Source organism: Garra rufa, chromosome 6 (genome assembly GCF_049309525.1).
Source record: "Garra rufa chromosome 6, GarRuf1.0, whole genome shotgun sequence".
Lineage (NCBI taxonomy): Eukaryota > Metazoa > Chordata > Actinopteri > Cypriniformes > Cyprinidae > Garra > Garra rufa.
In genome coordinates this window covers 39,612,191-39,638,468 of record NC_133366.1, presented here as the reverse complement: position 1 = coordinate 39,638,468, position 26,278 = coordinate 39,612,191, and the positions used below count along the sequence as shown (strand labels likewise).

The 26,278-nt window shown below is 35.5% G+C and overlaps 2 protein-coding genes across 5 annotated transcripts in view; one reads left to right on the top strand and one right to left on the bottom strand.

The window, feature by feature from the left end:
• Window positions 1-9,280, top strand: part of rbm47 (RNA binding motif protein 47) — a 40,834-nt gene extending 31,554 nt beyond the window's left edge. For all 4 annotated transcript variants that reach the window (XM_073842344.1, XM_073842343.1, XM_073842341.1 and 1 more), the window contains 2 exons: window positions 2,541-2,731; window positions 5,189-9,280. In XM_073842344.1, the coding sequence (XP_073698445.1) occupies window positions 2,541-2,731; window positions 5,189-5,443 (446 nt within the window). In that variant the 3' untranslated portion in view covers window positions 5,444-9,280. The remainder of the gene's footprint in view (window positions 1-2,540; window positions 2,732-5,188) is intronic.
• A 4,970-nt stretch (window positions 9,281-14,250) lies between these two features.
• On the bottom strand, window positions 14,251-25,774 carry tyrp1b (tyrosinase-related protein 1b). The gene is made up of 8 exons (XM_073842966.1): window positions 25,662-25,774; window positions 23,551-23,906; window positions 22,677-22,999; window positions 21,003-21,207; window positions 18,077-18,244; window positions 17,748-17,927; window positions 17,501-17,650; window positions 14,251-14,852 (listed from the first exon to the last, which is right to left on the bottom strand). Exons 2-8 carry the CDS (start codon window positions 23,903-23,905, stop codon window positions 14,653-14,655), a joined length of 1,581 nt encoding a protein of 526 aa, XP_073699067.1. The 5' UTR covers window position 23,906; window positions 25,662-25,774; the 3' UTR covers window positions 14,251-14,652.
• Window positions 25,775-26,278: the final 504 nt, after the last annotated feature.

Here is a 26,278-nt window from a genome sequence, read left to right as displayed (position 1 = left end):
ATAATGGACTTCTATGGTGCCCCCGAGTTTGAACTTCCAAAATGCAGGTTCGAAGGGCTCTAATCGATCACAGCCGAGGAAAGAAGGGTCTCATTAGGGGTGTGAACCGACAGTGGTCTTACGGTTCGGTTCGATTAAGATTATCATGTCATCGATTCGGTTCAATACAATATCTCGATGCATCACGATGCATTGACGATGCGCTGCATACTCATTTTTCAATTTTACTTCAAATATATACAATTGTGTTAATAAACACAAACAGTTAGATATATGAGCTGAAACTTTAATCTTACCTTCTCAAAGAAAAACACTTCTTGAATGTATCAAACAAAACTAAAGTCTGTGCACAGAAGACAACAGCAACATTTAGAACAAATACACAAAAGTAAATACCTGGGCTTTGGTTTTGTTGCAGAGTTCCTAATCTTTTCTGAAAAGTGTCAGCGTGAGGGAATTCCCTCTGACACTTTTCAGAAAAGATTAGGAACTCACGGCTCCATTATATTTAATAGTGGCTAAATATATCTTTTGCTATAAAAGCTGCCGCTATAGTCCTTTTAAATGTGAAAAACTAAACCGAATACGATTTCAACCAAGATCTTATACCGCTCAGATCTTATTTAATTGAAACGAGGGAACGAATAAAGTCCCGCACGAGCCCAGCCTGAGACTCTCAGACCCGAGCCCTATCTTTGTCCCACAGAACAGAGTTCGTGTTGCAGCCATTAACAGAGTTCAGTTTAGATTCTAATGGCAAAGTGGCTAGATTTCGTTTTGTTCCCTTTTTAAGTTAATTTAGAAATATGTTTGGAACATTTTCTGTTTGTTAAATTCAAGCTTTTTATTTTTAAAGTAACGACCTGACGACCAAGCGGTCAGCGGCAATGAGTTGAGCATGTTTGATCAATTTAGCCTTCTCAAATCAACACGACTTGCATTAAATAAAATCTATAGACATAAAACACTAGATGCATTTCAGAATATTAATTTAAACATTTAACCTAGATAAATGTGGGTGGTTAGACGCATATCCAATCGTTTGCACGGAGAGTGAAAGCGAAAGCGGGCTTTAAAGCTGCACATTAAAAGCCAGAGCAATCACTTTCATTTTTTTTCTTAATAACAGTGGAAACCTAAAATACACCATTTTTGTTGATAAAGGTAAGAATAATACATCATTCAAAACTGCAAAAGGTCTACTACTATTATTAAGTGCACTCACAATATCAACAACTCGTTGGCCCAACCCCCTTCCCAGGAAATCATACAAGCCCCCCCGATCGCTTGTTCTGGCACTGGGACTGAGTAACCGGTTATGGTCTATTACTGAACCGATACCGAATCGTCCTTGTCTGCATCGCGATGCATCGTAAAAACTATTAATTTTGACACCCCTAGGTCTCATCTTCTTCCTCGTCTGGGATTGTTTAGAACCCTCTGAAGCTGCATTTAAACTGCATTTTGGAAGTTCAAACTCGGGGCACCATAGAGAGAAATCCTTAAATGTTTTCCTCAAAAACCACCATTTCTTTACGACTGAAGAAAGAAAGACATGAACATCTTGGATGACAAGGGGGTGAATACATTATCTGCACATTTTTGTTCTGAAAGTGAACTACTCCTTTAACTGATGTTTCTGAAACGGAACAACCAGTTCGTTTTACACTCAACTCTTACGTCTAAAATGCAATCAAGTAATAGGGGTTATTAAAGATAAATTTGTAAAACTCTACTGCCCCTACTGGCCTGGAGTGGAACACTAACTTCCTTTCTTATTGACAGCTGTATAGCTGTCACTGCTTACCCTAGTAAGCAGGCTTTTGATTTTTATCTTACTGCTTAAATGCTTTCTTTCAATTGTTCATACAATGTTCAAACAATTCTCAAAAAGCTCTCAAGCCTCCAGATTAAATATTACAATGTACAGTCTGAATCTAAATAGACTGTGATTAAGGACATTAACAGACAAGAAGACAGGAACTAAACCACTAATATAAATGCTTTGAGAGTGTTTGAGTTTGTTTGGGCATTGAGTTCAAGGTTCTTAATGACTTTGTTTTCTTACTAATCGGCTGCTCTGTGTTGAAACTGACTGATCTTGCTGAATTCTGATCTGAGATCTGCAAAATCCTGACTGGAGTTTTCTGACGTCACTTAAACCTACTGATCTTAAGTCTGAATTAACATGGGGAATGAAAAGAGTCTTTGTACATAGAGACAATGTGTGTGTGTTAAAGACAATGTGTACGTGGCTGTGTGTGGGTGTGTTTTGTTGTCGCTAATCTTAAGCTGAGTCATACACTCGTTGTAAATGAGGACAGGTTGTGTAAGTCTCAGTCTTTCCCTTTTTCCTGCATTTACCCTCTATAATTCTTGCACTTTCTGACTTATCTTTCACTTTCCTGCATTTCTATACTGCTTTAAATGTTATTTTTCCTCATGTATAGTACATAGCTTACATAGCAATATACAAAATGTAATGTACACTATATAGTCTACATTTTTTACCATTGTTCTAATTGTACGTATATGTTTAGTGGCTCTTCCAGGCCTTGGTGCTCAGTACCCTGCTGTGTTTTCTGCTGCCCCTGCAACTAAGTTAATGGAGGAAGGGAAGATGCACCCAGTGGAGCACCTGATAAATCCTTTGGCCCTCCAGCATGACCCCACAGCTGCGTCGGCCACTGCTGCTGTCATACCTGCGGTCTCCACACCACCGCCTTTCCAGGTACTCACCTGCACCTGAACAGATAGGAAAATTTACAGTTATTATAACACTCAGATAATTCTAACACCACAAGATGAATTGTGTGTCCACACTGAAAGTGAAAATGCTAGATGGCACTTTAACAGCCAATGAAAACATTATTGTACAACTGTGTGGAAGTTGATCAAGCCTGGAGCGTTAGTGTTTTCTTACACTTTAAGATCCAAGTGATACTGCATCCAAGAGATTTGAATTGCAGAAGCAAATATTTGAGTTGAAGGAAGTATATTTGGAACTCAAATTCAAAGACATTCTTGTAACTGCAGTGTAATTTTTAACTAGAAAAGGAAGTGGATAAATTTCTCTAAAAGTTTAAATAGCATTTAATTTTGAAGGTTTTATAGGCCCTACAGAAACACAAAAGTATATCTGTGTGCCAGTATTTTAAATTTCTTTGAATTGTCATTCAGTAAATTCCACTTCCTGTAATTCCAGTTCAAATTCCAGTTCAAAATTCCAACTCATGAACTGAAAGGAGGCCAATTCTAAAAACGAATCTCGACGAGAATAAAATGTTACAGCCTGTAATGAAGAATTTACTACATTAAACGATGTTAACAGCCAGAAATAAAGAGAAATGGAATTTGTCAAATATTATCAGACATACAATACCAATACTGATCAAAAATGCATAACGTCTAGTCAAAATGGAATATATATCGCCTTCACAACTGTATAGGAAATATATGGAATTCTGTATAGATCATGTTCATATGTTCATGATAAGTAAAAAAATAATAATGCAAAATTAAAAGTAGTGCTGTCAAACCAATTAATCACAATTATATGCTTCCAAAATAAAAGTTTGTGTTTACATAATACATGTGTATGTATATATAAATATACACACATACATGTATATATTCATGAAATATATGTCATATATATTAATATATAAGTCAGTTCTTAGAATTGCGTAATACAATCTCGCAATCCTGATTTTTTTCCCAGAATTATGAGATATAAACTCGCAATTCTGATTTTTCTCTTAGAATTGTAATATAAACTCAATTCCAATGTTTTTCCAGAATTGTGATAAGCAGAATTTTGATAAACTCACAATTCTGACTTTTTTTCCAGAATTGTGAGATATAAACTCGCAACGCTGACTTTTTTTTTAGAATTGTAAGATATAAACTCTCAATTCTGATTTGTTTTTTCAGAATTGTGAGATACAAATCACAATTCTGACTTTTTTCTCAGATTTGCGTAATACAAACTTGCAACTCAGATTTTTTTCAGACTTGTGAGATATAAACTCGCAATTCTGACTTTTTTTTAAGACTTTTGAGATATAAACTCGCAATTCTGACTTTTTTTTCTCAGAATTGTTAGATATAAACTCGCAATTCTGACTTTTTTTAAGACTTGTGAGATATAAACTTGCAGTTCTGATTTGTTTTTTCAGAATTGTGAGATACAAATTACAATTCTGACTTTTTCTCAGATTTGCATAATACAAACTTGCAACTCATATTTTTTCAGAATTGTGAGATATAAACTCGCTATTCTGACCTTTTTTTAAGACTTGTGAGATATAAACTCGCAATTCTGACCTTTTTTAAGACTTGTGAGATATAAACTCGCAAAAAAAAATAGAATTGTTAGATATAAACTCGCAATTCTGACTTTTTTTCTCAGAATTGTTAGATATAAACTCGCAATTCTGACTTTTTTAGAATTGTGAGATACAAACTCGCAATTCTGACTTTTTTTAAAAGAATTGTAAGATATAAACAAGCAATTCAGATTTTTCTTTCCAGAATTGTGAGATTTAATTTGTAATTCTGACTTTTTTTCTAAATTGTGAGAGACAAACTCACAATTCTTTTTTTTTCTTAGAATTTTATGATATAAACTTACAATTGTGAGAAATAAAGTCAGAATGGCGAAATAAAATCTCGCAAGTCTTGCAATGCTGACTTAACTCGTAAACTCGTAAAGTTCGTATTACACAATTCTGAGATAAAAAGTCATAATTGTGAGATGTTAACTTGCAATTGCGAGAAAAAAAATGAGAATTGTGAGATAAAAGTCACAATTACTTGTTTAATTTCTTATTTTGTGATGAAAATGGGCTTCTATAGTACACACGCATTTATCATGTAAACACAAACTTTCACGGTACTAATTTAAAGACATTTAGTGGACTGTAAAAGGGATAATTCACCACTGGCAAGATGGGGTTTTAATAAAAGTTGGCTGTCTGCAGTTAAAACAATGTAGTTTTTTAATGCTAAATGCTAAAAATGTGTTAATATGATCTGTATTTTTTACAAAAGCCCTGTCAGCACAACAGCGTAGAAATAAAAACCAAGCAACCCGCTATCATGGTCATTGTGAAAAACACTTTACTAATTGTTGCTTTTTCGTGTCTAGTTAGTATACAGTGTAACAACTTATTTCTTTATCCCACAGGGTCGTCCTATAACTCCCATCTACGCTATGGCTCACAATGTCCAGAGGATCCCGGCCGCAGCTGCCAGTCTGTATGGAGCTGGTTACATGCCTATCGCCGCCCACGCCAACAACGCCACGCTGGCAGCGCTCCAGAAGAACGCTGCTGTGGCAGCCGCCGCAACCTACGGAGGGTACGCAGGGTACATGCCCCAGGCCTTCCCTGCCGCCGCCACCTTCCAGATGCCCATTCATGATGTATACCAGACCTACTGAGATACTCACAGCATCAATCACAATGACTTACAAGCACACACAGCACATCGCCACAGGCCATCAGACATTTACGCTACATCTATGAGGTCTGCTGGTTAATTGAACCACGCAGAGTGAAACTGACATACAACAAAACTAACCCCTTCTGACTCGTGTGAAGCTCCCTGGAAGCCTTTAGATTAGATACTGGCAGCAAGGATGTAGATTTCTGCTAAATTTATTCACAACTTCATCAGCCCCTCTAGCCCACATTTATTAATCCAGACGTATGACCTAGACCAAAACCACTTTTATATGCTACTGATTAACTTACAAAGACAGGTAGACTTTGGTGTTATAAGTTATGGACTCAAACCCTGCAATGTGACCAGAACCTCACCTATGTTCCCCTTAGATCAATAGGAAGCAGTCTGTCAGTTCGACTTCCTAAAGGAATTGACAACACTTGCTGATTTCCAAAGCCATCACACGACTGAATGAATGACAAATCCTGTTCTCGCATATTTTATCAGAGGTCTTGTATATTAGCTGAATACCAGTACAGCTGTGGACTGACTCGAGTGATATGTTCATATGAAGTAATCTAAAATAAGACTAGCAGAAGCACACCTACTGACATATCACCGTCTTCCCCACACGCTCCAGCTGAGAATCGTGAGCCAGAGCGTTCCTGTCGCCGCACACTCCTCTGCATTCATGGCCACAAGAATACTGAAGGAACGATGTAGTATTTGTCAACTTTAAAAAGAACATATTTAATATACTTTAGTGCATTTACTTTTGTTTTATGAAGAACAAAAAAAACTGCTGAGCAGGAACTTCAACAACCACAGAAGTAGAAGACTTAAAGTGTTTCGTGAAAATGCCGTATTTTAAGTTTATAACACATACTTGCAAAATGTGTTGAAGACGTCGGAATCTTCCGTCCACTGGGTTTCCTGCACACGAGTCTATATGCAAATACCTGCATTCTGTTTTCTCGCCTTAACTGTTTATTGCTTATGCGTTTTTATATTTAGATTATTTTGAGATTGTACTGTTTAGTTGGTTTGAAGATGTTGTTGTTGTCTAGAGGATATTGTTCATCTCTAAACTGGAAGATAGACAAACACTGTTTTTATTCACATTCTCAGAGGCAAAATAAGTGTTCAAGAAAAACTGGAAAAAGTTTTTTTCAGTGAGTGGGATACATGCTGGATAACATTTGTTCCCTGTTAAAGGGATAGTTCACCCAAAAATGAAATTACATGTCATTCCAAACCTGTATAACATGCTTTCTTCAATGGAACATATACAATACAATGGAGGTCAATGGTAACCAAAACTTTTAGGTTACCAACGTTCTCCAAAATATCTTTTTTTGTTGTGTTCTACAGAAGAAAGACAGTCATACATATGGAAGCCTGTTTCCGCCACTGAATAAAAAATAAAAAAAGGTTATTGCGACTTGTTATCCCACAGTTCTGACTTTTTTTCTCTGAATTGCGTGATACAAACTCACAATTCTGACTTTTTTTCTTGCAATTGCGAGATATAAACTCACAATTCTGAGAAATAAAGTCAGAATTGCGTCATATAAACTCACAATTATGAGAAAAAAGTCACAATTGCGTGATATAAACTCCCAATTGCGAGTTATAAAGTCAGACTTCCGAGATAAAAACTCGCAATTCTAAAAAAATGAGGTCAGAATTCCGAGATACACACTCGCAATTCTGTGAACATATCAGTCTTTTTTTTCTCTTCAGAAATGGACTTAATAATTACTGGACTAAAATAATTCGCCATTGCAAGTTTATATTTAACAATTTCGAGAAAAAAGTCAGAATTGCAAGATACAAAGTTGTAATTATGAGGGAAAAAAATTGTGAGATGTAAACTCAAAATTGCAAGAAGTCAGTTTATATCTGACTTTTTTTCTTGCAATTGTGCTTTTATATCTGTTTTATATTGTGAGATGTAAACTCGAAATTGGAAGAAATCAGAATTGTAAGATAAAAGTCGCAATTACCTTTTTTTTATTTTTTATTCAGTGGCGGAAATGGGCTTCCATACATACAGGTTTCCAATGATTTTCAGAACTTGAATTTTTGTGTTGAAATATCCCTTTAATATGCTTTAAAAGCACAAACTGGACTGACAAAAAAGTAGCTGGGTTGAAGATACAGCATTATTTATGATGGCTTAGTTCTGCTTACTTGTACTGGTTGTGTTAGTTGATGACCAACCCTTATTTTTCCAAACCACTACTGTGATTCCCAGCATCCAGTCCTGTGAAGTCTTATGTGCATCATTAGGAGAACACGGGCTCCCTCATATCCGCTTTTGTGCCATTAATACAAATTACACCTGAAGTACTGTCCCATTTACCACTGAACCAATTATGTTCGTGTTGTTTATTAACGGTCTTGAGTTGCAGACCTTGAGTTGCAGAATAAAATCAGGTTAATGGCGCGATCCTCTCACCCCCCCCCCCCCCCTATAGATATTCCATTGAGTTATGTAGTTTGTTTCTTTTGTAGTTCTAACCCTGCGTTTTTGTAGATCACACTCCATGGAGCTACTGTAGTATGGTATGTGTTAGCAATGACGACTGTTCTGAGGTGCACTTAAACATTTTAGGGTGTTAGAAGTTCTTGTGTATGTATATGCTTCACAATATGTGTGTGAGCAGGCACTTTTGTCTTTTTAGGGGTATTTTGATACTCCTAGATATGAACTGGACCAAACTGAAACCAGGGAGCTCAGAGAACCTGTTAATATCCTCATTGTCTTTTCCATGACTGCTGTATATCACATTAATGTCCTTTTGAAGACTGCTGTACGCCACCACTATGCCTTCTCTAGGACTGCCACATGTCACATGTGCCTTTATTCAGACTGCTGTCTGTCAAGTGACCTCTTAAACACTGTTTTTGATACCACAGTGCCTCTTCTGTCCTATTTTCTTTCAGAAAGTCAAGTTTTTTTCTGTTTCTATGGGGGCTCTGAGTGTTAGAGTGCTGCTTTATGTTGTATTATGCTTTCATGTGTTTCATGTTCTAACAGAGTTGATGTTTTATTAAGTATAGCCTGTTTTTTAGAAGAGACTGAGTGAAAGTTTGGGGAAAACTTCACAATGTACCAAACAAAGAATGACACATCACGTAAGCTAGAGACGCGTTTTTTACACACTGAGGACAATCTCTCTCTCTCGGATATGGCATATCTGTGTGTTTTTGAAAAAAGTGAACCATCCCCAGTAGTTTTTCCTCTGTCTGTTATCTAATCTTTTATTATGAGCGAAGCAGTCAGGATATATTTAATATATACAGTACAATGTTTTTGTGTATGAAGTAAGAGGAAATGCTATAATATATTTTAAGAAGATTTTCCATCTCATTATATGTGCTTTAGAGAGTTTAACAAACAAAAACGACTTTTTATTTTTTTGCCAAAGTGTTCAACTAATGCGAATGTGTGTATGTATGGAGATATAAATGTGGCTTTAAGTTGCCAGTGTGGAGCAATACTGACCCAAATTGATCATGCATTCATTGGCAAAGCATTCTTTCTTTTGCGATCATTTCATAAACACTACATGTGTAGCGTTTTTTTTTTTCTCCTCCATTTTTAGACTTGTTTCTTGTTACTAAAAGACAAATGAACAAGACAAGTTGACCTCGCCAGAGGACATTTAGATAATGTAGAATGTTATTGCCAAAATATTCTTATCTTTTCCTTTTTTTTAGGTCTACTTAGAGCTGTTTTCTATTTCGCATTGTTTGTTTAAAGCTTTTTTGGCATTGTTGTATTTATAGAGGTAGTTTAATAAAGCATTTTCAAAAAGAAATGTAAGATTTGTGCTTGTCCTTTTTTCTTTATTATTTGCTTACCGTTTACACACAGCAATTTGACTATTTTTAATTAAAATACTTTAATTTTACAATATTTTGATTTTAATCTGCAGACAGAAACACTGTTTTTTCATGTACCTGTCAAGTTTGAGATTTTGGGCCTTTTGGTTTTTCATAAAGTGTGAGACTAGTGGAAAGAGAACATCCTACACACTGCTAAGTGTTTCTTTTATAGCACTTTATCTATTTGTGTTAATAGATTTCAATTACAATGCATATTTTTAAAGGCCGTTTTCTCAAAATGAGTTTTTTCTCCTAGACTGAGTCATAAATATCCAATTCAGTAGCACTTACACACCCCAGACTTCACATTTTTATTCCTGACTATATCCTGAAGGTTTTTACAGAGGGATTTGTTCATATTTAATTTGCTTGATTTGCAACATTTTATTCCCCCAAAAACTGTAAAAAAAAAAAATATATTTTCTGAATTATTGAGTGACAAAATGAGATACCCCAAATTCCTTCTGTAAAATCATTTGACTCTATATGTCAAAAAAATGAAACAAGAATTCTGAAACTCACTTCATCCAGTGTTTAGATTTTTGTATTAGAAATGTATGCAAATTACCGCATATTTCAGTTATATTGCAGTGTCTCGCCTTATTATATCTTGCTCTTTTTGCTTTTAGAATTTGTGCTGCTAATGATCAGATAATGTAAAGTTAATTTTTAGTTGAATTTTCACAAGCAATGAGGGTTGAAGATCACTTTTGGTGATGGATAAAGTGTCTCAAATCATTTCAAACAGGGGCTCAATCCAGATTCTAGAGATTTGTCCTGCAAAATTCAGTTCCAACTCTGTTGCAATACACTTTTCTGTAATTACTATGTGTGCTTAAAGATCTGTAGCTGATTCAGGTTTGAAACTGAACTTTGTGAGATGGGAGATTTCCTGGAATAGGACTGAGCACTTCTAAATGAAAATGTAAGATTTAAACATGCAGTTCTTTTTTAGTCAGCTGCAAATATGGCTTGACCCCAAAATATTCTAACAAAAGTTTTCTCAGTGGTTTACAGTAGTATCAGATGTACTTAAAAACATACTAAAAGTTCACCAAAGTTTGACTCCAAGAAAGGCCCCATTTGCAAAATGGCGGCCGTCAGGTCCTTAAAATGGCCATTACTCCTTTGTATTCCTCCTAGACCAGGAATACTGGTGCCTGATACATGTTTTGGCCATGTAACAATTTAATCAGCATATTTGCATGATAGATACAGGTAAATTATAAAATTAAAATATAAATATACAAATTAAAATGTCGTGGAAAAGTTAATTTATTTCAGTAATTCAACTCAAATTGTGAAGCTTGTGTATTAAACGGGTCATCGGATGCCCATTTTCCACAAGTTCATATGATTCTTTAGGGTCTTAATGAAAAGTCTGTAATATACTTTGGTTAAAAATTCTCAATAGTAGTGTAAAAAAACACCCTTTTACCTTGTCAAAATCAGCTCTGCAAAATATCAGCTCATTTAATCGCATGGGCCCTTTAAATGCAAATGAGCTCTGCTCGCCCCGCCCCTCTCTGCTGAGGGAATAGGAGCTGTAATGTTTACTTTAGCCGCGTTTAGCTGCATTTAGCCATGTTTATTGGCAAAACTTGCCAACGAGCACATTATTAAGATTCACACGAACAGAGACGCATATGTAGATCGGGATCGGCGCTTTCCTTTTAAAAACTAAAGTAACGTTGTCCTCTACCTCTTAAGCAGCTTAGATGTCGGGAGCAAATGACGACTGCTATGTTCATTATTACATCCAACAACAGAACACCTCAATCACTCAATTAGAGTCTTCCTCTGCACCTGAGTCGACACAATGGCGATCAGAGTCTGACTGTTTCAGCTCGGTGAGGGCGGATCTAAGGTAAGACATTCATGTCAATCTACCTCTATATCGTGGGAGTGCCCTCTGTTGGCGTTCCGTCACGACAAGAAGCTGCGAATGACCCGATTTTAAAAAGGGGATATTACTTTTAAAGATTAAAAAAATACCACTGGGTGGATTTTTATCATTGTAGGGTGGTTGTGTACACAAACTGCCAACACACATTAATATTCAACATGTAAAAGTTAGTTTTGTGTCCGATGACCCCTTTAAATAAATTAATTGCACACAGACTGAAGTAGAATAAGTTTTTGGTTCTTTTAATTGTAATGATTTGGTTAACATTTAACAAAAACCCACCAATTCACTATCTCAACAAATTAGAATACACTGACTTGCAAATCAGCTAATCAACTTAAAACACCTGCAAAGGATTTCTGAGTCTTCAAAATGGTCTCTTTCATTGAGACAATCATTGACACCCTTCACAAGGAGGGTAAGCCACAAACATTCATTGCCAAAGAAGCTGGCTGTTCACAGAGTGCTGTATCCAAGCATGTTAACAGAAAGTTAAGTGGAAGGAAAAAGTGTGGAAGAAAAAGATGCACAACCAACCGAGAGAACCGCAGCCTTGAGAGGCTTGTGAAGCAAAATCGATTCAAGAATTTGGGTGAACTTCACAAGGAATAGACTAGACTTGCGTCAAGGCATCAAGAGCCACTACACACACAGATGTGTCAGGAATTTGGCTACAGTTGTCATATTCCTCTTGTTAAGCCACTCCTAAACCACAGACAACATCAGAGGCGTCTTACCTGAACTAAGGAGAAGAAGAAATGGACTGTCGCTCAGTGGTCCAAAGTCCTCTTTTCGGATGAGAGCAAGGTCCTAGAGTCTGGAGGAAGAGAGAAGCTCATAGCCCAAGTAGCTTGAAGTCCAGTGTTAAGTTTCCACAATCTGTGATGATTTGGGGTGCAATGTCATCTGCTGGTGTTGGTCCACTGTGTTTTTTGAAAACCAAAGTCACTGTACCCGTTTACCAAGAAATTTTAGAGTACTTCATGCTTCTTTCTGCTGACCAGCTTTTTAAAGATGCTGATTTCAATTTTCAGCAGGATTTGGCACCTGCCCACACTGTCAAAAGCACCAAATGTTGGTTAAATGATCATGGTGTTGGTGTGCTTGACTGCAGCAAACTCACCAGACCTGAACTCCATAGAGAATCTATGAGGTATTGTCAAGAGGAAAATGAGAAACAAGAGACCAGAAAATGCAGATCAGCTCAAGGCCACTGTCAATGAAACCTGGGCTTCCATACCACCTCAGCAGTGCCACAGACTGATCACCTCCATGCCACGCTGAATTGAGGCAGTAATTAAAGCAAAACAAGTATTGAGTACATATACAGTAAATGGACATACTTTCCAGAAGGCCAACAATTCACTAAAAAGTTTTTTTTTTTTTTATTGGTCTTATAATTTGTTGAGAATTGGTGGGTTTTTGTTAAATGTGAGCCAAATCATCACAATTAAAAGAACCAAAGACTTAAAACTACTTCAGTCTGTGTGTAATGAATTTATTTAATGCACAAGTTTCACAATTTAAGTTGAATTACTGAATTAACTTTTCCACAACATTCTAATTTATTGAGATGCACCTGAAAGTGATTACAAGTGCAATTATATATTAAAGCAATTTGAAATAAGTGACCATTTAGAGGGTTCACACACAGGCCTCTGTTAGGGCTAATTCAGAGTTGTTTATGATCAAAGTTATACAACTTCAATTTAAGGAACTTTTGGGTGCAATAACTTTTAAATTGAACGTCAAGTCTGTGTTTTAGAAAAAAAAAGCTGTATGTGTCCAAAAACACGTACTGAGTAGGAGTTACATGACATAGGCTAAATCGTTTACATCTCTGGTTCACCCTAAACAAAGATAAAACCTTACAGTAATCTCACAACATCATGTATTCCATAAGTAAGTAATCATGTCAGTGCAATTTAGACAAGTCCAACGGATTCATAGACCCAGAAGACATTGGGTTAGACACCAAGATTACTTGGCTAGGTCAAATAATGAAGGAGTTAGGATATTTTAAGGGTTTTCTGCCCATCTTGGACGCCATCTTGAAAATGACACCTTTCTAGTGGTCAAAATTTGGTAAACTTTTAGTATGTTATTAAGGACACCTAATACTACAAAAAACAGCTGAGAAACCTTTTGTTAGAATTTTTTTAGGGTTAGGTGTTTTTTTTTTCATATATGCAGCCGCCTATTTGTACCACTAGGGGGCAGCAATGCAGAGAGACCAGATGAAGGTTTAAAATGATGGGATGGGTTCTGAAAACCTTTGTTACTGTAATATGAAACTGCCAGGTTTTTCCTCATTGTACCCATAAAGTGCAGTGAAGTTCTTCCGTTTATTTGCTTTGTCTCAGGAAGTGACTATAAGCAGCAGTGGCATGCATGGCATGATATGGCTTGCTGAATTGGTCATTATTGCCACTCCTTAGTGATGTAAAAATCTGAGAGGTCAGCTAAGAGGAAATAGACTTTATTTTATGCATTTTATGATTTGTAAATAGGGTGACATAGGGTGAAGTGGGACGAATATGTTTTACGATTGATTGCCCTTTAAATATCAGTAGAAGATCAAATGTTAATAGTTGCCACAAGGGTAGTTGTCATTCCAAATGTTTTCATTTAGATCACAATCATGCATAACAGTGGATATGATCATGCTTTAACATCCAATCAATCTGAAAATGCACCACTTAAACCTAGACTCTATACGCAATACAAATCACTTGCACAAAAACTAATTTAAATGATGTACTCTTCCAGAATCTGTGGTCTCACTTTATTTTACCATACAATATTTTATTCTGGACACCAGCAGTTTTGTTCTGATGTATTTTGATTACTAATCATAACACAATTATAAACACAAACTGTGTCATATAATAGTTTGAGCCTGTGTTTGAGATATGGAGACTATCAGGGATGTTATTTTCCGTTTATGGTAACAAGTAGTATTATAAAAATAATTTAGTACACCATACATGAAATGTATGAAATTCATGTTAACACTCTTTATTGCAGTTGTTGCTGAATCGTCTGTATGGACGGTTAAATAAAATTGAAAGTACAGTACACAAAAATCAAACTTGAATTTTAAAACTTTTTTATATCAGAGTAATATAAAATAGGACACTGTACAATAAACTTAAGTTATGTGTACATATGACATTCATAAGCAGTGCATAAACCCGAAATTACATTAAATGATTTTTATAGGAACATATGACTTTATTCTGATGATAAATAGTCATAAATTAAGCCCCATGTGTCAACAAAACTTTAACAATGCTTTTGAATACTAATAATTCATAATTCAGACTTATTTAGTACAGTGTGGGTGCACAGTGCAACAAAATAAAGATGTTTAAGTTGTGTTTTTTTTTTTTGGAGTTTCTCAATCACACCACAGACTGAGAAGCATGCCGCTCATCCTCGGAGTAACGCCTGAACTGTTCCCCTAGCAGCGGCTCCAAGCCCTCAGCTGAGCGGTAGGAACGTGCCCGAACAGCACACCCGATGACTCCGCCCACCACAGCCACAACAAGCACCACAGCAACAATCGCTATGGTGATGATCTCTGAAACAGTGTATGCCCGAGCTTGTGAGGAAGAAAGAAAGAGATTTTGTGTTTATATGCATCAAACCACATATCTATAAAGGTCAACAGTATTTCTTGTTTGTATACTAAAATTGTGGTGGCCAACATTGCTTTCCTGTGTGCACGTGACACTCCAGTCCAGTAGGTGGCAGAAATGCATCTTTGACATTGGTTTGCTAACCTCAAAAACCTACTGAAACCCTTTCCACCACTGAATGAAAAATGAAGGTAATTGCAATTTTTTAATCTCACAATTCTGATTTTTTTTCTCGCAACTGCAAGTTTACATCTTGCAATTCTGACTTTTTCTCTCAGAACTGATATATTTCACAACAAGAACAAAGAAACAAAGTCAGAACTGCGTGATATAAACTCGCAATTGTGAGTTATAGTCAGAATTGCGAATTTTAAAAGCTCAGTTCATTTTTTCTCAGAATTGTGAGTTTATCACAATTGTGAGTTTTAAAGTCAGAATTGCGAAATTTAAAAACTCAGTTCTTTTTTTCTCAGAAAACCTACAGTTTATATCATGTAATTGTGACTTTTTTCTAAGAATTGCGAGTTTATATCACGCAATTGTGATTTTTTTCTCAGAATTGCAAGTTTATATTTTACAATTCTGAGGAAAAAGTCAAAATCGCAAGATATAAACTTACATTTCTGAGAAATAAAGTCAGAATTGCAAAACTGAAAAACTCACAATTCTTTTTTTTTTTCAGAATTCTTGAGTTTAGGCCTCGTAATTGTGACTTTTTTCTCAGAATTGTGAGTTTATATCTCGTAATTGTGACTTTTTTTCTCAGAATTGCGAGTTTATATCACTCAATTCTGACTTTATAATATGCAATTGCGAGTTTATATCTCACAATTGTCTGAGAAAAGTCAGAATTGCAAATTATTTCACAACTTTTACATTATTTCTCGCAATTGTAAGTTTATATTACCCAATTCTGAGATAAAAAGTTGCAATATTAATTAAAAAAACTTTTGGCCACTTCTTTTAGCATGATTCCTTCGAAATCCAACCCAATCTCATGAGAAAACATAAGTATTTTAAGAGGTGATAATTTATTATGAAACCGTATGATCTGAATTCCTATTTCATACAAAAATGTATGATTTTTTTTTTTTTTTTAAGTAAGCATGAAGGTCCAACCTAAATCCCATTAGTCACCAGTTCTTCCACTTACTGAACTGCACACAGCAGATCAATGGCCTCTGCAACAACTGTACTCTTAAAATGGATTAAAACCGAACAGACTATTAGAAAAATGATCAGTGAGACACATGGACTTTTCTGTTTGCACTTTTAGGTACTTCATCAAGTGTTAAAGTGAGTCATAATGTACTGTCATTATACTCAGTTCACACAGCTGGATATTAATTAAATGATCTACTTTTGTGTTGTGCAGAGAAAAAAATAATTTTTAGAGAGAACACTAAAAGGGGAGACACTGCGGGCAAAAACGCTATTTTTCATGCACCTGTCAAGTTTGAGATTTTGGCCTTTTTGTTTTTTTATTGTGTTTTTCAGACTAGTGGAAGAAAACATTCAAAATACATTGTTAAGTGTTTCTTTTATAGCACTTTATCTATTTGTGTCAATAGATTTCAATTACAATCCATATTTTTTAAGGCTGTTTTCTCAAAATGAGTTTTTTCTCTTACACTGAGCCTTAAAGGTTGTATCAGCGATTTCAAGCCTGAAACATAAAGTGTCAAATTCAGCTGACTTTTCTTCATGATTCGCTTGCTGCCTGCCCCATAAATTGGCTGTAAAAAAAACACGTCTCTGTGGTCAGCCTAGGGTCCGAGATATGCCAAAAAAACAATCAGTGCTACCAACCATTCCACAGAAAAACAAACAATGTTCCAACCAATCACCGTCAGGGGGTTGGTGTTGTGGACTTTCGCTCTGCCTCACTCACATCCCTGCACCAGTACGAAAGTCCACAACACCAACCCCCTGACAGTGATTGATTTTTCAGCCTAGAATCGCTGATACAACCTTTAAATCTACACTTTAGTAGCACTCACATATTTTTTTTTTTTTCTTAATTATGGAGTGATACAATGATATACACAAAATTCCCTCTTTAAAAACATTTGACTCTAATATGTAAAAAAAAAAACAAGAATTTTGAAACTGAAATTTGAATTCATGCAAATTTGTGCATATTTGTCTCATTTACATATTTAAACATAACATTTTAGAAAACTTGTAATACAAAAAATGTTTGCAATTATCAGTGTAATCAATCAACTGGGTAAGTAAGGTCATAACTATTAGGTAATTTTTTTACCCTATTCACCTGCAGTGTCTAGCCTTAATAGGTAACAATGGAGGAAGTAATGCACTAGTACTACATTAACACTCCAGCTACTACTATAAACTATTATGGAAAGAGATTAACTAATCAGTAAGTAGTAAATTTAGGACTGAATACTTCCTTATTAGGTAAGCAGTAATTACTGATACTGAATGAGACTGGCCTCATTATGAACTAATAATTAACTATGCCAAATGATAGAGAATTAGTTAATTACTAATCAAAACATCAACGTGTCTGAAACATGGGTATAACATGTATTATTAATTACTTACGTGTTACCTAGTCACTCTTCAGAAACTACTAATGATTACTCACTTGGCCACTGAACCTCATAGGTGTAGCCCAGGTTTTGTGGGGCAGTGACAAACATTTCAGCATTTCTGACTGGTGGCCAGAAAGGAACCATGTTGAACTCTCTGTTGTGCCCAATTGGAGCATTTTCCTCAGGATATGCCACTGTTCCTGCTGGATAAGTATAGAGAACACTAATTAGAAAACAGCTGAAAAGTGAAACTCCTTTTGGTTATGTATGTAGGTATATTATGTGTGTGTGTGTGTTTACCAGCAGTGTGTCTCTGAAGCCATTCATCAAAGATGGCATCAGTGAATGTGTGAAGCAGGACAAAGATGGGGTCGTTTGGTGACAGGTGAGTCTGTCCACCTGTGCCATTGAGAAATAAATGAGCCAGGTTGTGCAGACTCCTCACTACTGGGTCATAGTTTCCCTGGGGAGCGCTGTAACCTAGTGACACACAAGCACACCAATTAAAAATCTCCTCGCTTTTAAGATTTTATGCAGGTGCTTGTTTGGTGTGCTAGTTGCTTCGTCTGTGGCTCCAAACATTTTTCAAAAAACTTTTTAAAAAAGCAGTGTTCATGAGCGTGTCATACCCTCAATAGTGTTCCTGAAGCTCTGAGAAGAAGTCGAGTAATATGGTGGCGTGTCGAAAGTGTTCAGCTCTAGACAGTCAATGATATCCTGTGGTTCAGGTAATCTTTGAACCATGGGTCGAGCCACATTACCAGCAGGGTTTCTTCTGATTGGACTCGTCTCTGTATCTGAATACACACCAGACAGAGAAGATCAATTTTGATAACTTTTGATTATTAAAGACTTAAAGGCTATCAAGACTGTTTGCATGATGTAAACCTGCATGATATATACTTACAATGTCAGAATTGTGAGATATAAATGTACAATTCTGACTGTTTTTGACTGTTTATATCTTGCAATTCTGACTTTTTTCTCGCAATTGCGAGTTTATAACATGTAATTGCAAGAAAAAAGTCAGAATTACGAGATAAACTTGCAGTTGCACGTAATGAAGTCAGAATTGCAAGATATAAACTCACAATTCTGACTTTTTTTCTCAGAATTGTAAGGTTGCGAGATATAAACTTACAAATCTGACTTTTTTCTCGCAATTGTGAGTTTATATCTCACAATTCAGACTTTATAACATGCAACATGAGAGTTTATATCTTACTATTCTGAGAAAAAAGTTAGAATTGAGATATAAACTCGCAACTGCGAGAAAAAAAAGTCAGAATTGTGAGATAAAAGCTTGCATTTGTGACAAAAAAAGCAGAATTGCAAGATACAAGCTTGCGTTTGCGAGAAAAAAGTCTAAATTGCGAGACACAAGCTGGGGTTTGTGAGATATAGACTTTTTTTCAATTCTTACTTCATAACATGCAACTGCGAGTTTATATCTCACAGTTCTGAGAAAAAAGTCAGAATTGCGAGATATAAGGTTGCAATTGCGAGAAAAAAGTCAGAAGTGCAAGATACAACAGTAATTCTGAGAAATAAAGTCATAATTGTGAGATACAAACTCACAAAGCTTGCAATTGCAAGAAAAAAGTCAGAATTGCGAGATATAAACTCACAATTCTGACTTTTTTCTCCGAATTTTAAGATTGCGAGATATAAACTTACAAATCTGAGTTTTTTTTCTTGCAATTGCGAGCAATTTCAGACATTATAACATGCAACATGAGAGTTTATATCTTACAATTCGGAGAAAAAAAGTCAGAATTGCAAGATATAAACTCCCAACTGCGAGAAAAAAAAAAGAATTGCGAGATAAAAGCTTGCATTTGTGAAACAAAAAGCAGAATTGCAAGATACAAGCTTGCGTTTGCGAGAAAAAAAGCAGAATTGCAAGATACAAGCTCTCAGTTGTAAGAAAAAAGACAGAATTGCAAGATACAAGCTTGCGTTTGCGTTAAAAAAAGTCTGAATTGCGAGACACAAGCTGGGGTTTGTGAGATATAAACTCACAATTCTGACTTTTTTTTCAATTCTTACTTCATAACATGCAACTGCGAGTTTACATCTCACAATTCTGAGAAAAAAGTCAGAATTGCGAGATATAAAGTTGCAATTCTGAGAAATAAAGTCAGAATTGCGAGATATAAACTCACAATTGACTTTTTACTCAGAATTGTAAGATTGTGAGTTATAAAGTCAGAATTGTGAGATATAAACTCACTTTTTTTCTCACAATTGCAAGTTTATATCACACAGTTCTGACTTTATAACATGCAACTTAGAGTTTATATCTCACAAAACTTCAGAATTGCGAGATATAAACTCGCAACTGCAAGAAAAAAGTCAGAATTGCGAAAGACAAGCTCGCAATTGTGAGAAAAAAGTCAGAACTGTGAGACACAAGCTCGCGCTTGCTAGAAGAAAAGTCAGAATTGCAAGATACAACATCACATTTGTGAGAAAAAAAGTCAGAATTATCATTGTGTCAAGGACAATATGTATGCTAAAATATCACATAACCTTTGTTGTACAATTATGTGTCATGTGGTGCAACTTCCCCAAAACGTGATGTTTAGAATTTATTAATTCATAATATTTGTAAAAATTACTTTTATTTTGAAAAATGTTTCAAAAGGGTTAATATAGTTAACTAAAACTGAGAAAAAAACACGGCATTACCTAAAATAAAATAACTGAAAAATTTAAATAAATAAAATAATAAAATAAAATAGAGAAAAATATTTTTTTTTTAACTAGCTGCCAAGGCAAAACTTCTAGTTTTAAATTAGTTTAATTTGATGTACTAAAGTAATTAAACCTGAAACTGAGATGAAAATGATATAGTACTGATTAAAAACTTGTAAAACTTTAACTGAAACAGAAAAATTAAAACTGGTTCAAATTAATAATAAAAACTATAATAGTATTTCATTGATAAAAATACTACTGATGTACACTCACTTGAATTCATGTTGTAAGGAAAATGTTATAACTTTTTACTCAATAGTCGCACTACATTACATTTTTAGAGTCATTCATTTTAAAGTTTTCTTAAAATTGTTGCAAAAGTTTTTCGTAACCATATTTAAACTAAAAAAAATGTAAATCACAATTTGTCATTTATTTTTGACCAATAAACCAAATCTCTTTATGAGGTCCCGCAGACAGAAAGAAGCATCATAAGATTGAACATTATACTATTCACTTAGTCTGCAATCCTGAGTCACTTGCAAATACAATCACATGATCCTAATCGTTTTGCCCATATAAGGTTTGATCTTTCTTCTGAGCTCTCGAAATGCCTCAAAGGATTAGTTCAAACAGCATGTGAGCAGTCTTAGGTCTTGGAATGCATGTGTGTGTGTGTCTTACTGTTGCAGATGGTCTCCAATGTCTCACACTCCCCCACACTCTCACAGATCTCCCACCAGGGAGAGGACACAAAATTAGACGTGTGTTTTTGCAGTATTCGGTGTATACGTGTTTGCGTGATGTATAGAGAGGCAGTGTGTGTTATTGGTATGTTGTGTGAGTGTGTCGTACTGTTGCAGATGGTCCCCAGTGTCTCATACTCCTCCACACTCTCACAGATGACTCTCCACTGAGAGAACACAGAGTTGGAACTGATGCCATTGGTGTCAAAGCTGCTTCTGGCTCCCAGCAGGTCATCAGTGCAGATATCACACTCGCTGCCTCCTATTGCAAAGTTCCAGTACGGCAGGGCAAACGATGGGTCCCCCAGCATGTCCTGTGCACACACACACATGCAAATCCCAACATGTCCCATTAGCTGATCCGTCTATCATTGGGGAATAGTTGGTATTTCTGCTCACTGCACAAGATAATAAGACTTGCCAAATTGATTTTTCCAGAATAAAGCATGAATTTAGCAAAACTTTAGAGGGTTATGCTTAAAACAATGCAAAAGGAAAAACAAAAAGACCTCATTTAATTTAATTCATGATGCATTAAAAAAGTAGTTCAGTTTCAAAACAGAAATTTACAGATAATGTACCCACCCCCTTGTAATCCAAGATGTTCATGTCTTTCTTTGGTAGAACAGGTAGCAATAAAAATACATTGTATGGGTCAAATTATCTACTTTTCTTTTATAAAATTTAGAAAATAACAGATTGTTTTGCTAGTTCCCTAGACCCTTTTTCCTCGGCTGTGATCGTTTAGAGCCATTTGAAGCTGCATTTTGGAAGTTCAAACTCGGGGGCACCATAGAAGTCCATTATATGGAGAGAAATCCTGAAATGTTTTCCTCAAAACAACATAATTTTCTTATGACTGAAGAAAGAAAGACATGAACATCTCGGATGAAAAGGGCGTGAGTACATTATCTGTAAATTTTTGTTCTGAAAGTGAACTACTCATTTAACTGAAAAAGTTTACCTTAGTTCTCAAGTAAATTTGTTCTTAATATATTTAGACTTCATCATTTTGATCAATTTAAAGCACCCTTGGTAAATACAAATTAAATTTTAATTTCTATAAACCCCCTTCCCAGCTGTCTCAACTGTTTTAAATATTGATAATAACAATAATAAAATAATAATAGATAATAAAAATGTTTCTTGAATAGCAAATCGATTAGAATGATTTCTGAAAGGATCATGTGACACTGAAGACTGGAGTAATGATGTTTAAAATTTAGCTTTGATCACAGGAATAAATTACATTTTACAATATATTCAGATAGAAAGCATTTATTTTAAATAGTAAAACATATTTCACAATATTAGTGCTTTTGCTGTATTTTGGATCAAATAAATGCAGGCTTGGTAAACAGAAGAGGCTAAAACATTAAAAATCTTACTGTTCAAAAACTGGTAGCATATATAGCTATAGTTTGTACTTCTCTACTAAAACTTTAAAGCTTTAAAAAGAATGTCAAAGCATCGTAATATTGACCCTGAGTTTGATTGACAGGCGATCTGACAAATCACATCGCCGAAGCTGCCATTTTTCCAATTTTGTCCATTTTGTCGGACAAACAAACCACTACGCCGGCCATTGACCACAAAACTAAATCACGGTCAGTCTCAAAAACGGCTCGTTTGTCGTAATTATGCTTTTAGATATAAGTTTGTCCCGTTTATAGTAAAAAAAAAAAAAAAACAGCCCAGGTTGCATTTTGGCAACAGTTATCCTTTAACAGGTTTTGTATTTCTATTCCCTGCTGTATAAATATTATTATCTGCTTTAAGTCACCTGCATGTCTCTCTCCAGGTGCAACAGGTGGTACCGGTGCCAAGTGACAAATCCTGGTCCTTCGTGAGAGAAATCCACACCTCCGAAGCTCTGCTGGCCTGGACCCATGTACGTCTTACTGACTGAAAAATAGTGGGTCCAGACAAAGAAATTATAAATGGTGATGTTCTCACACTGTACACTTGCTCCATCAGGACTGAAAATCTCCTGATAGCGACGAGTACAGATGACCAGGTCAGGATGGACGGTTCTTTTAGCCTGGTCCAGGGCATTCACAAAGGCTCTTTTTTCATCGGCAGACATCTGCATGACATTACGTCGCACTGAGAACACAAACACAACCAGGTGAGAAAGAAATTAAAACAAACGAGCATCACACACTGTAATGTGACCCTGGAACACAAAACCAGTCTTAAGTAGAACAGGTAGCAATAAAAATACATTGTATGGGTCAAATTATCTATTTTTCTTTAAAAAAAAAAAATCATTAGGACATTAAGTAAAGTATTAAGTATTTTTCTTTTCATCAAAAATCATTAGGACATTAAGTAAAGATCATGTTCCATGAAGATATTTTGTATATTTTCTATCATAAATATATCAAAACTTAATTTTTGATTAGTAATATGCATTGCTAAGAACTTCATTAGGACAACTTTAAAGGTGATTTTCTCAATATTTCAGTATCTCAGTATTATAACCTTAGATCAATGGAAAGCTTATTTATTCAGCTTTCAGATTATGTATAAATCTCAATTTCAGAAAATTGACCCTTATGACTGGTTTTGGTCCAGGGTCGCGTATGTATTTACAGATCATATCTGTATATACTTGTTTATAATGTGTATTTGAGCGTGTGGATGTCTGTCCTCACCCACAGTGATTCTTTGATCACAGTTTGGCCCTGTCAGGCCATGTCGGCATCGCCCACAGTTAAATCCACTAAAGTTTCCGTTACATTGGCAGGTCCTGTTGAAGAACCTCAACGGCCATCGTTCTCTATCATCCCGCCCATCGTGAGGATACTGAGGGCCGTGTGGGCGGCGGTCAGCAGTGATTGACACACATTGACCTCTCCCAGTACTGGATCCACACTCATCATTGGGCAGTCCGGTAGGTGATGGGCAGCAGGTGCCACTCCGCAGACCTTCTGGTGTCACACACTGACGTGGGAACTGAGCGTGCGTCAGCACAACGCACATTAGCACTAAACACACACTCTTCCACATCCTGGAAAGACATATATAGGCCCACATGCATTAAAATATGCTTAAAAAGGGTTAGTTCATCCAAAAATTCTGTGATTAATTACTTACCCTCATGTTGTTCCAAACTGGTAAGACCTTCGTTCATCTTCGGAACACAAATGAAGATATTTTTGATGAAATCCAAGAGCTTTCTGATCCTGCATAGACAACAATGAAACTAAAACGGCCCAGAAAGGTAGTAAGGTAATTGTTAAAATAGTCCAATAGTATATCAGTGGTTCAACCTTAATTATATGAAGCTATGAGAATACTTTTTGTGCACAAAGAAAACAAAAATAACGACTCCTTTTCTTCTGCGTCAGTCTCCGCCAATCGTTCATGAGAATACCTGGATTACGGTTGAACCCTAATGTCACATGGTCTACTTTAACTATGTTCTTACTACCTTTCAGGGCAATTTCAGTTGCACTGCTGTCTATGCAGGGTCAGAAATTTCCCAGATTTCATCAAAATTATCTTAATTTGTGTTCCGAAGATGAACGAAAGTCTTACGGGTTTGAAACGACATGAGCGTAAGTTATTAATGACAGAATTTTCATTTTTGGCTGAACTATAAGGAGAAAGAATAGGACAGAAAGAAAATATATGGCGCAATATATTGGAGTAGCATAAGATTGCGTCAAATATTTTGGGAGGTGAAAATATCCCTTTAAAAGTGCATAGAATGTGAAACTTAAGTTAACACGGCCAATATCTTTAAATGAATAAAACAGTATCTATATCTAAAAATCAGCTTTTCAGTTTTCTATGCAATTTATACTTGTAATATTAACAAACTATTCAATTACAATACTAAGGAAAAACTTTTTATATCATCTTTCCAAGAGAAGATACATTGTATATAAACATCAGGTTGAAAGATAAATCCAAAAGCTAAATTTTATAACATATTAAGAATCATTTTCATAAAATGTAACTTGAATTAATAATTAAAAAATTTGAATTCATTACATTTCTTGTTGGAAAACTTAGATTTAAAAAAAATTATATTACTATTATCTTCTTTACATATATTCTATATTTTGCAGTTAAACTGGAAAAATTTGGCCTGAATTGAGAAGATTCTTTCACTATTAAGTGTTATGGTTTGCTTCAGGAACTTGAGTAACCCACTCTGGTTCTAACTGTTAGACCACACACACACACACACACACACACACACACACACACACACACACACACAAAATCATTATTTGAGATGAGTGAAAAAATGTGCCCAGTAAGATCCATTCCTACTGAAAAAATGGGAGAAATGTATTACCCTGTCAAACTGAAACAATGGAAAGCAACAGATGACCCCCCCCCCTTTAATATTGTATTTTTATTTTTATTTTTTTTAAGTACTATAGGCTTGCAATTGTATAGCAGCCTTCTAGAAGCATCTAAGAAAATAGACTGTTCCAACTTAACAACCTCAAACTGTCTAACTTGCTGACTCCTCAGAGAAAACCCACACATATGGATTGTGTTAATGGTTCTTACAAAATGAAATAAATTATTTCCTTTATCAATTTGTCATCTTGACTCTTATGATGACAAAAATATCCTGACAGAAAAAAATCATATGCACTTTATCTATGCTCATCATAATAAATTCCGAACTGATTTATTAAACAACAGTTTATCCATGTCATACTAGAGACCACAATGTCAGTCTTCAACCAATGCAATAAAATTAAAAATTAAAAATAAAAGTAAAGAAAGATTAAAAGTGTACCTTATATCATCCGTTCTTTCTTTTCTGCCCCACTCTTTCTCTCTCACACTTTCTCTTTCTCCTGTACTGTAGTGCCCCCCTGTGCTGCCCCCTGGCCAACTCTTTTATACTTACACCCCTCCTGACTGCACTCATCTCTCTGATTCCTCCATCCCGTGATCAGCAGGCAGTAGAGAGAGGGAGAGGAGAGAGAGAGATGAAAAGGGTAAAACATAGCCTACAACTTTCTTTCCTCTTCAATGAATGTGGTTCTTCATTTACGTCTCTTGGGTTGACCTTTTCAAAGGTCTGACAGATCAGTGGTCTTTGTTTTCATAACAGGCAAAATAGTGGACAGAAACAAACCATTCATTAAAGAAAATGGGTCTCGTGTCTGTTACGAAAGGCTTATTCAGGAAACATAGAAAGACATAACATTTGTATCGTTTTTAATTCTGAACTCTTTAGATTTCAGTTAGTACATATGCCAAACTTAAACAAGTTTTTAAAACATACTTCTATGAAATTGGATGTACATTTACAAATAAATGGAAATTGTTTAATGCAATAATTTTATGTGAATGGTAACTAGTGTTCTGCGTTATCAATACAAAACAGTAGAAATACAAAATCCAAAA